The 17,204-nt window shown below is 42.9% G+C and overlaps 1 protein-coding gene across 1 annotated transcript in view; it reads left to right on the top strand.

Moving 5' to 3' along the window:
- ZCCHC14 (zinc finger CCHC-type containing 14) overlaps positions 1 to 17,204 on the top strand; it is a 54,596-nt gene that overhangs the window by 30,552 nt on the left and 6,840 nt on the right. The window contains exons 3-12 of the mRNA XM_083851609.1: positions 4,330 to 4,403; positions 7,167 to 7,238; positions 7,447 to 7,556; positions 9,167 to 9,261; positions 9,360 to 9,414; positions 10,850 to 11,120; positions 12,491 to 12,582; positions 14,430 to 14,557; positions 14,963 to 15,103; positions 15,198 to 16,670. Of these exons, the coding sequence (XP_083707735.1) occupies positions 4,330 to 4,403; positions 7,167 to 7,238; positions 7,447 to 7,556; positions 9,167 to 9,261; positions 9,360 to 9,414; positions 10,850 to 11,120; positions 12,491 to 12,582; positions 14,430 to 14,557; positions 14,963 to 15,103; positions 15,198 to 16,670 (2,511 nt within the window). The remainder of the gene's footprint in view (positions 1 to 4,329; positions 4,404 to 7,166; positions 7,239 to 7,446; positions 7,557 to 9,166; positions 9,262 to 9,359; positions 9,415 to 10,849; positions 11,121 to 12,490; positions 12,583 to 14,429; positions 14,558 to 14,962; positions 15,104 to 15,197; positions 16,671 to 17,204) is intronic.

Here is a 17,204-nt window from a genome sequence, read left to right as displayed (position 1 = left end):
GAAAGAAGACTTGGAAATCATGCCCATGCCGTGGAGGAGCTGCCATTAATGTCCAAGCTGAGCTTTTATAAACTGGCTTTTAGCTTACCTCCATTTTGTTGTGTGTTTGCATACTCCAACTTTGTATATGGGTACACACTTAGAGTAAGAGCCTGAGAAATGGTGGGCTATATACCCCAGTTCTCCAGTCTCAAACTCTCTGAATGAGCTGGGGAGCGGAGGTTGAGATGTTGACATTTGTTTTTACCTCCTTGGGAACCAAGTAATCCAAATTACGGTGTGCTGCTGCTTGTTCTGGTTGCACTGACAATCGGTGTCATACCTCAACAAGCAACGGTGTGGTCACGATTCTGGAAAGCTCCTCGAGACGTGGCTGGGAGGTGGTGGCAGAGAGAACTCGTGTCTTGCAGGCTGCGGTGGGGTAGCAACTGGAGGATGGCGATGCAGCGTCTCCTCAGGTCCTGAGCTTCCAGATTTGTGACCACCGTGCAAGCCCTTGTGACTTGGGAAGCTCCTGTCTTATCTCCCTGGCTGTGTTAACAGCTATGCTGGCAGGACATGGCTGTGTGACACGACTCCTGCTGCATCATAACAAAACGTAAAGGATGTGGACTTAATTGCAGAGCGGTATTTGCTTTGGCCTCGGCAGTAGCATTTCGAATGCAAGCTTCAATAACTGATGCAATTCTGTGTGCAGTTGATAGCTACACGAAGAACATTTCTCATTTGTGTTTAAAGGAAAGTAGCAAAGTAAAACAATCTCCCCCCGAACGCCCCAGGAAATGATTGCAGAAAATCTCTGCTAGAGAATGAAGATGTTTCATTCTGTCAGCTGCCCTTTCAAAGCAGAGTTCAGCAGAAGACAAAGGCTCGTGTATTTCAAAATTAGATTTCTAGTAACTGTGAATACGTGGGAAGGGTTGTGTGGGTATGTCCCCGTACTCTGTGCTCTTCTGAATGAGGCCACAGAAGTTGTATGTAGCCACAGCCTCGATGGGAGCCCCTTCTGCACCACCTGCAAACCTCCTTTGTCTTTTTTTTTTTTTAATCCCTTTTGTGTTTCATTTGTCACCTCGTCCAAATCCGTTTTACCTGCCTGTTGTAGTTCCCCAGATAACTGTGGATATAGCTCCATCACAAAGTCTTCAGTGCCCCCTTCCTGGAGCAGGTCAGAAAGCCTAGCAGTGGGTGAGATGCGTCCCCACGCACACAAGTCCTTCTGTTGGCTCATTTTACAGGGAAGCGCTGGAAGAAAGGAGCAGAGAGAAAGGAAGGTATGCCTCCCACAGATCCCCTAGCATGACGATAGGCACCCTTCCAAGCTGCCCTGGTGGTTCCTGCCCCATGCACAACGCCTGATGTGGGGTTGAACCTGTGCTACTCGTGAATGAGTTCCCAGTGGTTAGATCCAGACCAGAAGCTTAGATTTAAGGTGGTGCAAACGTGCTTGCCCTGGCTGTCTCCTGAAATAGAAACATCGACTGTTTTTTTATACCTCAGATGGGGAAGCTTGAGCCTCGCTGAATTCAGCATCCTGAAAATACACCAGTCTTGTGGGTCCTGAAGTCTCTACAGTTTTTCTGGTCGTGGAGTCGTTTATAGTGACATTGGGTAGAGTCAGCTCTTTGCGCAGTTTCCCATGGTTTTGAAATGAATACAGTAAAAATGTTTCCTTTTTTCCATTTTTAGACAATTTGTTAGACAGCGAATTTAAAATCCACTCGCTCCTGCTGGGTAGATGGCAGCTTTTTCTTCCTGAGTTTTGTGTGATTGATCGTTCTGAATAAAGTTAAGCTGCACGGTAAGTTTAGGAAGGCTATTTAATAAAATCAACCACCGGTTAAATAATACAAAAAAAAATTCAAGAGCCCACATAACAAAAACATCGGATAACAAAGTAAGCAAAAACTTGATTATAAGACTAATTATACATTTCATATCGTTAGCTAGTTGGGGCGTTTTTGCAGATCATTGGAAACAGTCTGGACAATTGTCCCTAGCAGCACGTTGCAGCTGCACGATGAACTACATTTCATGCTCTGGAACAGACCTCGTCTTACGAGATTCAGTGCGGGGTCACTGCAGAAACGTGTACCTAATGCTTCACCTTGCTAATTGCAATCATTTCCAGAGGATAAACTCGCCACAGCAGATTGTGTTAACTGGGTAAGCTCGGGCAGAACTTTAGCATGAAGAGGTCACGTAACTGTCAGCACAATAAAATCTACGAGTTGAGTTAAAGTTTGTTATTAACCCACAGAGTAAGCCAGAAATAGCTCCATTTTGTGTTGGTAGGTAATCCTGCGTTGCTTGAATTACTGTAGAGGAGTCATGAATAGATAAAAGAGATGATGTTTAGAAACTGTAGGAAATACAAATAATAATAAAATTTCAATAAAGCGACACTGGATTTACTGTAACTGGCAAATGCTGAGTAACACTTGCCACCTTCCTGGCTTTCTTTGTCCTACTCCAAAGCATACGTTGCTGCGGTTGATGCTAGTCTTTTGACCATTCAGTTCCTCGCTCGTCCTTCAGCTGTTTCAGCAGCAGCACGGTGATACCCCACACAACATCCGCCCTACAATTTCTCTCTAATTATAATCCCGAAATAAATATTCCGATCAATATTTGCTGTATTTTAACTGTCATCACAATTACAGGTGTCCTGAATTCTCTTAAATCAGTATATTGAGGAAGATTTTTCTTAAAATTGCAGGAAAACCTTTGAACTGTGTGCGTGCTTAAATCTCCGTGCTGTCCAGGTAGCTCGTCAATATCTGGCACGCAGCAGACGTGTTCCCGTGGTGCTGAGCGTGCAGCGTAGCAGCGCGGTAGTACTGTGAAAGCAGCTCAGAAATGCGAGAGGAATCCACTGAAAGCTTTAAGGGGAGCAAATCGCGACAAAAAGGATAAGGTAGAAGAGAAAGTAGTAAGTAGTAAATTGACGTTATTCACAAGCATAGGGATTTGTGTTACTGTAATTGGGAGTTAAATGAAGAAGGAATGGCTGAGGATCATAAAGGGAGTGCTAAATTTGGTATCAAATACCCACATAAACATCTGCACATCTATTTAAAATTTTGCACTTCTAAAAATTTTGACTGCAAATAAATAAAACTCTAAGAGGAGGTCGGTTAAACAGCCAAGGGCTAGGTGGTAACATTTTTAAATGACGGGACACAACAAAAAGGTTTAAATGGACAAGGTAAAGCCTCGTGATTATTTCATGGGGAGGAAAATTGAGCCCCAGGTTGGAGATGGAGCGCCTTGGCCTTGGGAATAGGCTGCTCATGTTATCAGGGAAGAGAAAGATATATGCGATAAACGTACCTCTGAGTCATACAGGTGACATAATGCATAAATAGTCTTGAAAACAAGTAAAAACGTTGTCGATTGTAGTTCCCCAGAAAGAAAATGTCAGGCTGTGGATTTTGCTCGTTTGAACTGCTGTGTGGAAATGCAACGCGCACAGCGTGCGTCCCTCCCGGCACCTGTTGTTGGCAGCTAACGTTCCCGTGACTGGTTTCATATAATTGCTTTTGAATTGTTAAGCCAATGCAATTGAGATTTTATGAAAAAAAAAAAATATCTGTGTATCCCCACGGGTGCAGGCACAAGACAGGAGAAATTACAAGAGAAACAGAAAGGCAGTAAAATAATCTTGATAATGCTTAGCACAGTGAGATCTTTGATGCATGTGGGAAATGAGAGGCTGCAAGGAGGTGGCATTTCAACGATCTGATGCCTAGGGCTGTGTCTGTAAAGGCTGTACACACGTGGAGATGGAGGCAGCGGGGTCTGGGCTGTGCAGCCCTTCCCTCCGTAAGATCCTGGTTTTGCTTTCAACTTACACAAATAGCAATAATTAAGGCTGAAGTTTCCCGTCAACCTGCACTCAAGGAGGAGTCGTGATGTCAACGGAGCAATAAAAAAGCACTAAACTCCTTGTAAAACCAGCCCCTGAAAACACAGTTTCCCTTAGAAGGATGCTCTTCGCTACGTGATGTTGCTCAGATAAACCCATCCCCTTTTGTCATGTCTGTTGTCGTGCCAGCGAGTGCTGTCATATGGCCAGGAGGAAACGAAGAGCTTTGCACTCGGTCTATTGTTTGGGTGGTGGTTGAAATTAAGCCTTTCTAAAGCTAGAATGGAAAGCAGGTCCAATGGGTATCACCTTCCCCATCTGCCCTCAAGTGTGCACCTGAAGCACTGCCGCCAGCCGTCAAACGCGCTCCGGGCGAGTTCTGGCTCTAGCTACGAATAATCACACCTGCATGCAGCTAAAAACATCCTCCTCATTCTTCTTATCTCTTTGCTTTTTCATAGTGAGCGTTGAAAAAGTGGAGCTAAAGGGACTGGCACACAAGAAGAATGAGAGAAATGTTGAATATTCCTTTGAGGTAAGTTCTGGTGATTTTTTGTTTTGTTTTTTTTTTCTTCCTTTGAAAGAAGGGAGGATAACACTTAAAAAGGAGTTAAAGAAATTCTCAGACATTGTGAGATCCCAGAAATTGGTCCTCAAGGATAGGTGCTTAGTCATTTTTTTTTTTAATCAGTGATTTGTAAGTAGTCATAAATTGCTGTTGATTAACATATGTAGATGTTGCAGAGATTGACTGGTAAGTGGGACACAGGCAAAGAAATAAATCACTCTAACGCAGCCAGTTGTGGCAAATGTATATTTATGGGAAAAAAATCATGCCACACTTGCAGAAAATGGTATCTCTGTCCTGGAATGCAGAAGCTAACAAGAATTTGAGTCTTAATCTGGACAAACAAGAGAAATTAGGTACTCAGGGCGGTTCTGTGTGTATGGGAAAAGAGGCAGAATGACCGTTTATCTCTGTGTTCAGCAGCGAGGGGAGTGTGAGACTGTGGCATATGTTTCAGACGTTGCTGGTTTTAAAAGGGGTGTTGTAGAGTACAGAAAATAGCTATGGAAATTATTCAAGGCTTGAGGAAAATGCCACGCAGTGAGAGACTTAAAGAATTCCTCTGAAAGATGACTTGAGCATCATATAAGAGTGTTTTTAAAGGGAAGAAAATATTTTATGGTAAAGGAGTCGTGAATATGGCAGGAAAAAAAAAGCATAACAGGAACCGTTGTCTGAAAATTGAAGCCAGACAAATTCAGACTGGAAATGAGAATAGTTCTGCTGGAATGAGAGTGGTTAGCCACAGGCTGCTAGGAGAAGTGGCTTTCCCCCTTTTTGACGCAGCTTTTGGGGCTTCAGTCATTGCTCACGGTTTCTGTGGGCCTATGATTTCATTCAGTGAAACCCTGTGTTAATAGCGGAGAGCTGTCAAGAAAGAATGACAAAATGCTTTTGTCCCATCCAGTCTGAAGAACGTATTCCAAAATTCAGAATGCAAAGCCCAGAAAATGTCTTTGGCTTACTTAATGAGGCATCAAAGCCAAACAGTTGGTGAGAAAGGGAAAACCTGAAAGAAAAAGGACAGTAGAATTTCAATTATCTACAACTTGCACTAAAAAGAAAAGTTTCTTTCAAACTGAGACCCAAGACAGAGCGCCCACTTGGCATCTTCCTGTGATGTTGACAGCATTAACCTCTGCTTGTCTCAATTCGGGGATAATGACTGTGACTGCTCCAAATGTCATCAATATTAGAAAGGGGTTTTGATTTTTTTTTAACATCCTTATGAACGATATCGTCGTCTGGACTCCAGTTGCGTATCCATATTTTGTGGAACATTTTTTCCTATTATAAATTCTTCTATAAATACCAGAAATGACTTCTATCGGTGACAACATTTCACTTGACGGCTTGGAACTAAAAGAACCGTCCATAGTTTAGCTGAGCTAATAAATTGCTGTTTGCTTGGTTAGAAACCTAACTGCTAAATGTTTTGTTGAGGAGCTTGGGACTAGAAGGTCAATAGATAGAGCAGTTTTCAGCCGTGCTTGGCATTGCTGTTGTTCCCTGGATTTACAGCTCACGTTATTGTTTCGTAAGTATTGAAAATTATAACAAGTTAGCAAAACGTCAGTTGTAACAAATGTCAGGTTTTTACAAACCTAGAAGGAAAGAGAAGTATCTCCTGTATTTTCTGAAGCTTCTCACGAATCTTAAAAAGGTATTAAATCAGCGCAAACCTCAAAAAAATGAGGAGAAAAGGCTTTGTAAAACCAGAAACTGCTCAAGTTTTCTTTTCTTCTTTTCTTTTTTCTTACTTTTGTGTAACAGCTCTGCAGAGAGGAAATTCCTCCATTATGTAATCTATTTTGAAATCCTCTCACCAGTCTTTTTGGCTGCATTCTGGAGGCTGGAAAAACTGTGTGTATGTTTTCAGTTGTCATTGAAACTAGCGTCATGTGAGAAGATGGCTTCCTGCTTCTCAAACACACAAACCCAGCTTCTTCCCATATGTAGCTGCTGAAGACTCGTGTACCCGCCAAACCCTTTGAATTGGGGATCTTACGGCTGGGGGGACTTGCTAGTTTGCTAGCAATGGTAGCCGCTTGCATCCGACCGTCTTCGTGCCAAGAAGCCCTGACTTTTGGCTCGGTTCAGTCACCCACCACCCAATAAATACCTCTGCGTGGAAGAATGCAATGACTTAACGCAGGGAGCCTCCAGGAAGAGATAGCGAACTGCTTCCTTTTGCTAGGGCATACACAAGATGGTGGCGTCTGAAAAGCATCGATGGGACGCTAACTGCAGGTTTCGTGCTGAAGGTTTTGCTTTTCGGCAGCAGGATGGTTTGCCGCCACCTTCAAATCTGCACAGCATAAGGAGTGGGTTAGCTCTAGGTAGGCACCGCTGTGATGAGTTGCTCGTGTTGCCCATCGGCTCGCACACAGCAGCTGTTTTCTGTAACCGTCACAAGGAAAAAAAGTGCCATTAGTGAGTAGTCTGTTTTAATGCTGGATGTCTGCAGCGTGCCGGGGCTGTGTAAACTCTGAAGTGCTTTTTTAAGAATTCAGAGTAGTTGTTAAGTGTAATAACAGCGCGCGTTGGGCAGCGAGGGAGGACTGAGTAATAGTTACTTGTGCACAGAAAGTTTTTCCTCGCTGATGTCACAGCAACAAGGATGTTTCTTGCAGCCTGTGGCAGTCATCTGATGCCTGTTAGGGATCTTCTGAAAGCAGATTTAAATCCCTGACTACTAGTTACTAAACTGGAGGCTTTTTACTTCTTCAGGTCCTGTGGTCTGATTCTTCAGTGACGTTGGTAACCAAGTCATCCACTGAAGTGACTGAATTTATTTCAAAGGTAAAGGCGATATGAGGGATGCTTTGAAACGAAGCGATGTTTTGTCTCAATATGTAATTTCATTCAGAGCCATTTTTGAAAATGTACTGAAATAACACAGATAAGTTGAATGCCATAAAACGTTTGACTTTTAAATTGCTGTGCCTTGCATCTCATCCGAGTAATGAGTCTTCTTTTCACTTACTATTTTAATATCCTCCACCTTTAGCTGTCTCAGCTATATCCAGATGAAAACTTGGAGAAATTCATTCCTTGCCTAGCTGGTCCAGATTCATTTTACCTAGAACGGAACCACATGGACCTGGAATCGGACCTTAGGTATGCTGCTTTGTTTGGGTTTTATCTTGATGCGTGGCTTTTTCACCAAATGGAAGAAAGAAACAAAAAATAGATATATTACATTTATATTCTGAATTACTCTGAAGAAATTAGGGTCTGATCTTAAGCATTATTTCTTGATGTTTTACCAGTGTTTGAGATTGTTGTTGTATTTGTTTTCCTTCAATCTCAAAAAGGTAGATATGCTTTTATAAAATGCCTTGTGTATATTTGTAATGGCCATTAAATTGTTGGAAGTCATTAACAGAAATTTCCAAAGCCCTACATGGTACCTCGGTACATTACCATAAATCACCTGGCTATTATCTAATCTAAAACCATTTTAAAAATCGCCATCTGTGGCAGTTCACATCAGTTCTCTCTTTTTTAAATCCTGAAATAGTTTTGCTAGGAGAATTCAAAGGAGTGAAAGTATTTGCAGCTACAACTGTCTTTACCTCTAATAAGTATTAAACGACATATTAAAATACTAATTAACTTTTGATAGAGCTTCTGCTAAACACCTATTTTCCTACATCCAGACAGACTTTTGTCCACCACGGGTAGAGCCCCAGTGGCTATTTTGCTCTAGTGAGAGCCAGCAGGTGCATGCCTAGATTATTTTTCATGGCAAACAGCGTTAACATTTCAAACAATCCCCTCCGCGCCTCGAGAATCACAGCCTACCGAGGAGAATTTGGTAGAGTAAGAGGGAAAGCATGTTGCTGCTGCTGCTGTTTAGCTAGCAACAGTCTCTACAAATCTAGGTTAACAGAGCAGCAATCTGCGTTTACACAGCAACGGCTGTCTGTGGAGCAGAAAAAGAAGCTGTTTTGCTCAGCGCTGCATATTTGAAAGATTCAGGAAAGGAACTGGGATTTTTCAAGGTGGAAAGCACATTCACATGTCTCTTGTTGAATTCATTTTTTACTCAAAGACTTTAAAAACGAGAAATCCAAAGTACAGTCAAAATGATCTCTATTTTGACACCTCTTTATACACTTGCAAATCTATCAAAGACTTGGAAAAAGACAATCGAGCTTGCATAACAATAAGAAATCTAGTCACGTTGATAGAAGACACTTCATACTTTACAAAGTTTTGGGAAACTGCCTTTTTTTTTCTCCCCAGAAGAAGCATAGCAATCCCAGGGAAAATGTGACATAAGTTTTAGAGCCTTTTTCCTCTGCACTGCCAGAATCTACATCTGCTGTTTATTTCGAGGAGGAGAAAATTAAATAACCGTAGATACATCTATATTTTCTGGTCTTTGGTTTCAGGTTTTTGAAAGGAAATTTTCAAGTTTGTACTTAGAAACTTGTGTTGAGTGTTCCAGTCGGATGTAATTCTAAATTAAGCATATTTGAGTGAAACATTAAACAGAGGGAAAGAAACACAAAATGGTGACATGAGTGTAAGAAATTTTAAGGATAAGGATATATGTGCGCTTCAAGGCTGTTTTGAGACAGAATTTCATGTTAATTTGAAAGGGCTTTTATGTTTCTTAACATCGATTTTAAAATGTCATTTGCATTTCGTATGATTAAATAGACAGCTGTGAATCAATTATAACAAGAGGGGGGTTTTATTTGTTTTTGATGAACGTGCAGGTATTTGGCACCATTACCTTCCCATGTGGTGAAAAACGACCACGTTAGAAAGTTTTTCAGCACTTCATCTCCTTCACAGCAACTTCAGAGTTCAAGTAAGTTTAAATGAAGTTTTAAGGTTATTATTATTTTTTTCAACTGATACGCATTTCATAACTTGGTATTATTTTTAACTTCGATTCCTTGTTTTTAGATCCTGGCAACCCCTCCCTTTATAAAGTAGGAACTACGCTGGGAACATCTGGAAGGTGAAATATTTATTCTGATTATGTTTATTCCGTTTAGCTGTAAAACCCTGTTCTATTGGTAATTATCTGTCTTCCCTTGGAGATTTATTTGAGCTTTTATAGTCAGCTGTAGAAGATTGTCAGAAATTCTATCCTTAGCGTGTGGTCAGCCCAAAAGAGATAAATGATGCAAATTTGGTTGTGAGGTACTAGTATTTCTAGTGTTGTCATTGGTACATTTTTTTAAAAGCTTAAGGAAACGCGTCCTGTAATAATAACTACAGAAGCTCTGTATGGTTATTTAGGTGAGGAGAAGTTTTACAGCGATCACGACGACACCCAAACTTACTTAACAGTTTGCAAGTCAAAATGTAACATGATCTCGTTATTGGAAGATAGAATTTAAGTTCAGCTTCCAAAATGAAGTATATAAAATGCAATTACCATTGGAACAAACTTTCTGGGGTTGTGACAGACTCTCGTCATTGCCAGTTTTGAAATCAGCAGTGGCCATCTCATCTTAAGAAACGTGTGTGTTCAAAGACAAATGTAGAGAAGCCTTTTGACCGGCATTACCTGGGAGATTAGATCAGATGATTGCAGTGCTCCTGCTGGCGGTTCAATCTACGAACGCGTTCTAAGCAGTGTTTCTCAGAATGTTTTAAACTAATAATTGGCATCAACACTTCAATGTTGAGCTGCAACGATGGATGTCTTTTCTGTGATCTGCTGCTTACTACGTAAGTCATAATGGCCTCAATCATGTATTTAAAAGGAGTGATGATTGCTGAATTGTAGGCACAGATCTGGTCATCCCTAGCGTGAATATTTGTGGACAAAGGGAGAGTAGAGCATCTCTGAAAGGCTTTTTTCTGTCTACAGCACATTTAAATGTTTCCTTGTATAGCAGTTTTTCTTCAGAGGGAGAAAGGAGAGTGACCTCTTCCAAGTCAGCTTTGGGAAAAGAGGGAAAGAAATATTCTAGCCTTTTGTTAGGAAACTCAGAACCCTAATCATTCTTTTAAGAGGCAATTTTCTTTTTCTCCAACAAAAAACAGAACACATCAAGGAGCCAGCATTGTGGGTTATTTAGCCACATCCACATGTAGAAAAAAAACAATTCCATATATTAGATTTGGGCTTCTTTCTAATAATGCAAAGCTGAACCATGGCCATTCTCTCTAGACCTTTTTTTTTCAATCACAGAGAGGTGGCAGAACACGTACTATTTAGGATTATGGAAGGAAACATCTGCTTAAGTTGAACATACAGCTTTTAATGTTTGCGATAGACTGCACTGCTTTTAATCTGCTACCGAACAGCATAGTTACAAATCTTTAACTTGGATCAAACAGTGCAGGTTTTACCAGAACTCTTGCAAGTGGTAGATTTATATTGCCAAAGTAGCTGAACAAAGATTCAATGTGCTAAATCAAATTCTGTTTCTGTTTCGCAGACCTGTATGCGGAGTGGCTGGCATTCAGTCTTCTCAGAATCATGTCCAGCACCCAGCTGCTGCCCCCGTTGCACTACCCCACTGTTCCCATTCAGGAGGTACTGGCTCATCACTGGCCTATCGCAACCAGATGGACTCCTCTTCACCCATGTTAATGTCTTCCAGTCCACAGACCCCTCAGACACAGGAACAAAACGGGATCTTAGACTGGCTCAGGAAACTGCGGTTGCACAAATACTATCCTGTCTTCAAACAGCTCACGATGGAAAAGGTAGGGCTGTGTGTTGGGTAAGAAAAGGGAATCAGCTTTTAACTTACATTCTGTAGTGTGCAAAGAGAGGCAGCAATCATCTGCGTTTAGAACTGCACCAGTTACCAGCAAATGCTGTGAAGGTTTGCACTCTCTCGAAGCAGTCATATTGTGATGAAATCCTTCCTCCTATTTTTGATCGGCATGGTGCCCGGGGCCTGGGATGTTAGACAGCTGCTGTATTTCAGAATTCTTTATTGAATGCTTGAAGATCCAATTGCATGCTGACTTAGGGGCTCTGCTTTGGCTCCCTGTTCATCCCTTTGATGTGCAGTAACAAAAATCTGTTGTCTTTTTGTTGTTGTTTCTGCTTCTTCACTAGTTTTTCTCCCCAGAATATTTGGTTATCGTTCTTTTTAAAATAAATTCAAAGAGTCTTCTGACACGAACATTAGCGTGGGCATGTACCTGCAAGTGAATTTGTTTTCGGCAAAAACCTTTTGGAAAAACAAACGTTTATTTATTTGCGTAGTAAGACTCCTGAAAGATCCTAATGTCTGCTGGATTTTAACTGAACAGTTATGAGTACTGTTACAGTATTTATCCAGCTCCATCTGTAAGGGCTGTTTAAGATTCATGTCCTCTTACTGTATTTTAGCTTTGAACGCCCTCCGGTGGACAAAGTGCTTAGGTTGAGTCAGGTCTAAATTGGGAGAGCTTTGTGAAGGTTATAGTATGGTGTGCGTATTTAACTGTAATCTGTTACCAGAGTTTTCTGGTTTAATGTTCTTCATTATGTGAGGGGATATATACCGTGCTTTTTTCTTCGGTCAAGTAGGAAAACTGTGGATATTTTAGTGTGCTGGCATTTTCCCATTTTAAAAAAAGCATATATAATTATGCATGCTTTGCTGGCTTTTATTTTTATTTATATCATAGATGTATATATTTATTTATTCTATATATTTTGTTATAAAGTTAAGTTCAGAGTGTATTTTCAAATAAACCAACGAGATGACTGCATATTGATTTCTGTTTTAAATGGCATAACTAGCGAAACTGGAGTGATTTTTAAGAGAACTAGATCCTTAAACTCATATGTAGCATAAAGTTCTATTTTCATATGTATGCAGATTACTTTGTCTTTATTGTGAATAGTTAATATAAGCACATACCTAATTAAATTTAACCTACAGATGTTCTTTCTTTCATTTATGTCCCCCACACTTATTCTACACTGATTCTATAATTTAAAACTGGAGATGAGTTTCTTTGAATTAACATATGTTAAAAATGGCTTTAAAGTTGCTTTTCAGAATTGATCTTTACTGAAAATTGTAAATGAGAATATTTCAGGCTATAAAACTAAACATATATTTTTTCTTTACAAGTTTCTGAGTCTTACTGAGGAAGATCTGAATAAGTTTGAATCGCTCACTATGGGAGCAAAGAAGAAGCTCAAGACCCAGCTAGAGTTGGAAAAGTAAGTGGGGGAAAAAATGTTTTATTAAGGTCATAAGTTATCTAACACAAAGTTTACAATGGCCTTTTCTTCCAGGCCATAAATCTACCAGGATTCCCACCTGTAAATACGGATAATGCTTAACTGTCGCCCTTAATCTACAGTTACTGACAGTTGCTTGAAAAGCTCTTGAAGCAGAGGTTTACTAGACCATATTTTATACTCACTGTTCTACTGTTGCCTGTTCAGGGCTGTATAAGGATAACCAAATGTAAAGAATTTGTAAATTCCATTTTTAAAGGACGTGGCAACCCAACTGTAACATATATGCGTGGCGACAGCTCTTCTAAGGAGGGAAACATTTTTGAAATAATTTACAAAAGATGCATACAGTTACATAGGACTTTTAAAATCTTCTCTAACAGATATTGTAGAGCAGATGTACAAGCTACATTTTATATTTAGTCAAGTTCCATTTCAACCATGCCTTAGAAAGTCTTATGAGCTCACAGCAAAATCATGTCAGTGGAAGGTGGAGGACCGTATATAGCCTAAGCTGAACTTAGAATCACCGAACAGCCAGACACCCTTCTCACCTTCAGGAAAATCGGTATTTCAGCTCTGTTTCTTTCCCTTCCCCTCTGTTTCTCTGCTCAGTTGTTTGCTTTCTCTGCCATTTCTTCCCTGCGAGTAATTATCAAGTCTTTGTGCCCATGGAACTCTCTCATGTTTTGTCAGATTAAATGATTTGTGCATAAATATTTCTTAGTAACAGTACTGCAGCCGTGATGGTATACACAAAGCCATGCCTGTGGGAGGGAGACACAGTATTTTTTATTGGGCTGCTGATATTTGAGAAAAAGACAGGCAAACTCACTGGGAACATAAACCTTTCTTCAGTACTTTTTGATTTTGTGTTTAATAAATAGCTGATATAATGAAGCGTCCTTACAGGGTGGGAGGGAATCAGGAAGGCAAGTCTCCAGGCTGTCGACTTCGCAAGTTCAGGTGGCGTTGCCAGATGACACGTACGCAGAAAATCAGGATGCCCAGCAGGATTTTTTCTTGCTAAGACCTGACAATTTTTTGGCTCGCAGTCAGCTGGGATGGAGCACAGCTACTTCAAGAGCTTTCTTGGTGTCCTGTGGTGACCCGCGCCAGCTGTGGCAGCTGCAGGCGCTCAGGACTCTGCTGCCTGCCGGAGCTGGGCTGCACGTTGCCAGATGAATGCCTGGAGGATTCGGGCTTCTAACACGGTTCTGGGACAAAGGCAGGGCTGTTGCAGTTTTATGAGCACAGCAGTTGTTTTATCTCGTGAAGGTGATGTAAAGAAGGGCAGCGCTCTGTGAAATACTAATAGCGACTTGGGGAAACTGATGTAAGAAATTGTCCGTGTTTTTGATATCTCCGCGTAGAGGTAAATGTTTGTTCTGAAGCTGCTGCAGTTACTTAAAAAGCAATTAAGAATCCAAATCCATGCCCATTTATCAAAGCTCCTACACAGCATTTTTCACCAGTCTTAGATTTTCCAGTGCTTGCAACATTAGACGTTAGAATCACATTTGGTTTGACGTGCCTGGCTATGTTTGGGACGTGCCTACATAACGTGTGATAGAATGTAGTCACCATTTTGTGACGTTTTGCCTTAAACAAAGGAAAGCATTAGTATTACAATCAGATGACAGAAAGGACAAAGTGACTGCTGGCAAGCAGCTAAGTTCAGGATTGATATAATTGCCAAATGTTTCCACGTGAAATGAGCATAACTTCCTAAGATTATTTAATGGACTTTGCCTGCTTCGGTTTCGTTCAGAAGTTGATTGATCTGTTTTTTTTGTGTCTTCATACGTTTCTCCATCGCCCTATAGAGAAAAATCGGAGAAGCGGTGCCTAAACCCCGCAACACCTTCTTCAGTTACCAGCAGCGGTGTGGCGAGGGTTCCCCCTACAACACACGTAGGGCCTATCCAGAGTATTCGTGGCAACCATGCTGCAGGTAAGAAAGGAGCAGAGCACAGTGCCGTGCTCGCAGGGCTCAATGTGTCCTTGTACAAGAGCAAGCTCATCCTCTTCCTGCTTCTCCACCAACCTGTCGTAAGCTTTGTCTTCCAAAAGGCCATTGGCTTAACAGGGAGCAATCAAAAGGTGCAATTTCTGTGTATGTGGACTGCAAGAAAAATTATTTGTCCCTTCGTGGCTTCCATGTGAATGGCCAGCTGTGCTGGTCAGCGACTGTTAACGCCTCCAGACTCCTGCTTCATAGGCAGTGCCTGCCTCTGTAAATCTTGAGCACCTTTATATGTTAGCTGATGTTGCGAGACAATTTTAACCAGGTCGTGCCAAGCAGGTCTTACCGTTCTCGTTTGCATTCCCTGATCGCTCACGCCCGCTTTATCCGCAGAGCTGCGGGTGGACGTGGATCAGCCAGCCCACCCGCTGCCCCGGGAAGGCAGCTCGTCCGAGTACTCCAGCTCTTCTTCCAGCCCCATGGGGATCCAGACAAGGGAAGAGAGCTCAGACAGCGCCGAGGAGAACGAGAGACGTAAGCAGAAACAGCCAGGGAGGGTGCTTGTGTTGGCCAGCTTGTGGCCTAGCGAAGCAGTTGTATTTATAGACGCAATATTTTCTGTCCCTAGGTTTAGAGATTCACTTAGATGGTTCAGAAAAGGAGAAGCCCGTCATGTTACTGAATCATTTCACTTCGAGTTCGGCCAGACCCACTGCTCAGGTCTTACCCGTGCAAAATGATGCAGGCTCCAATCCGTCCGGTCACCATCCTCTGCAAATGCAAATGATGTCAGCGGCCTCTTCTCATATCACCCCCATTCGGATGCTGAATTCAGTGCATAAATCAGAGCGTGGCAATGCAGACATGAAGCTGCTTTCATCGTCTATGCATTCGCTTTTATCTTTAGAAGAAAGGAATAAAGTCTCTCCTGGACCGAGAGGCAGCATAAAAATGGAAAAGAGCTTTGGGAATACAGTAGTGGATGTAATGGCTGCGTCTTCTCCCCATCAGCCCTTGCAAGTGCTTTCCGGGGCTGCTGAGAACAGCTCGCCCACGTCTACCATTAACTTCGGTCCTCGAACCAAAGTCGTACACGCTTCGACTCTGGACAGAGTGATAAAAACAGCTCAGCAGCCAGGATTAATAGTAGAAACGAGTACTGCTGCCACGGTAACATCCAGCACAGTCTTCCACGTGGCTCGTCCACCCATCAAACTCCTGGTGTCTTCTTCTGTTCCTACCGATTCTGCCATTGCCGGACAGACTTCCTGCTCCAGTAATATGCAAATAACGGTGTCCCCTGCAATAATAAATCCCCGGACTGCTCTGTACACAGCCAACACCAAAGTTGCCTTTTCTGCAATGAGCAGCGTGCCAGTGGCGCCGATGCAAGGCAGCTTCTGCGCAAACAGCAACGCGGCCTCGTCCAGCAGCCACCCCTCCACGTCATTTGCGACCATGGCCAATTTGCCCAGCTGCCCTGCGCCCAGCTCCAGCCCCACGCTCTCGTCTGTTGCCGAGAACAACTTCTACAGCAGCAGCAGCAGCAGCAGCAGTAGCAGCAGCAGCAGCAGCAGCGGATCTGCAGGGAGCATCCCGGTACCAAACCAGAACCACCACCACCATCACCACCAGCAGCAGCAGCCGCAGCCGCCGGGGTGCATGGTGTGCAGCTCCTGCGGGTGCAGCGGGAACTGCGGTTCGAGCGGCATGACCGTCAGCTACGCTAACTATTTTCAGCACCCGTTTTCGGGCCCTTCCATGTTTACTTTCCCATTTCTGCCCTTCAACCCTTTGTGTAGTAACGGCTACATCAACACGCAGCAGTACAACAGCAGCACGACCTTCCCCGTGGTGCACACCGCGTACAACAGCGGGATAGCGCCGGACTCCGTGATGACCGGGCAGTCGACGTTTGCGGTACCGCCGATGCAGAACTTTATGGCAGGGACGGCAGGGGTCTATCAGGCACAGGGAATGATGGGGAACAGCAACGGTTCCAGTCACAAAAAAAATGGGAATCTCTCCTGTTACAACTGTGGGGCCAGCGGGCACAGAGCTCAGGACTGCAAACAGCCTCCCATGGACTTCAATCGACAAGGTAACAGCGGGCGGAGGGGTGGCACCGGGACGCAGCTCCCACGTCGAGCACGGGGTCTTGCTAAGGGAAGGGGAGCCACCGCCTCCCCAGGGCACGAGGAAGCGTGGTGGCGGTGCCGTATCCCCCTTCAGTTTGCACCTGCTTGCATAAAAAAGCCTTGTTGAGCTGCATTCGGAGCGGTGGAGCACACACCGAGGGAAGGAAGGTGTTTGTGTTGACAGGTGGCAGCAGAATTGTTGGTGCTGCTTGCACCTTGCAATCCGGGTCATTTTGGTTAGAATTTCAGCTTCCCCGGCAAGTTTACAAACTGAACATCTCTGTTCCCTCGTTCCCTTCTTCCCAAAGCAGTTACATAAACGAGGGATTACTGTCCGGGTCCTTTGGAAAGGTCCCCTGTAGGAGTTTGCAGCTCTATTTATTTTGTATGGCCTGTTGCTTCCGTGGTTCTCCTGCAGAGGTTTGAAATCCTTAATTCTGGGCGGGAGACAACTGAGAGAGAAATGTTAATTCACCGAGAGCACTTTGCAGCCCCGT

Source organism: Anser anser (assembly GCF_964211835.1).
Source record: "Anser anser genome assembly, chromosome: 11".
In the NCBI taxonomy this organism is placed as follows: domain Eukaryota; kingdom Metazoa; phylum Chordata; class Aves; order Anseriformes; family Anatidae; genus Anser; species Anser anser.
Note: the sequence above shows the minus strand (reverse complement) of the source record. Positions and strands in the feature narration are given on the sequence as shown.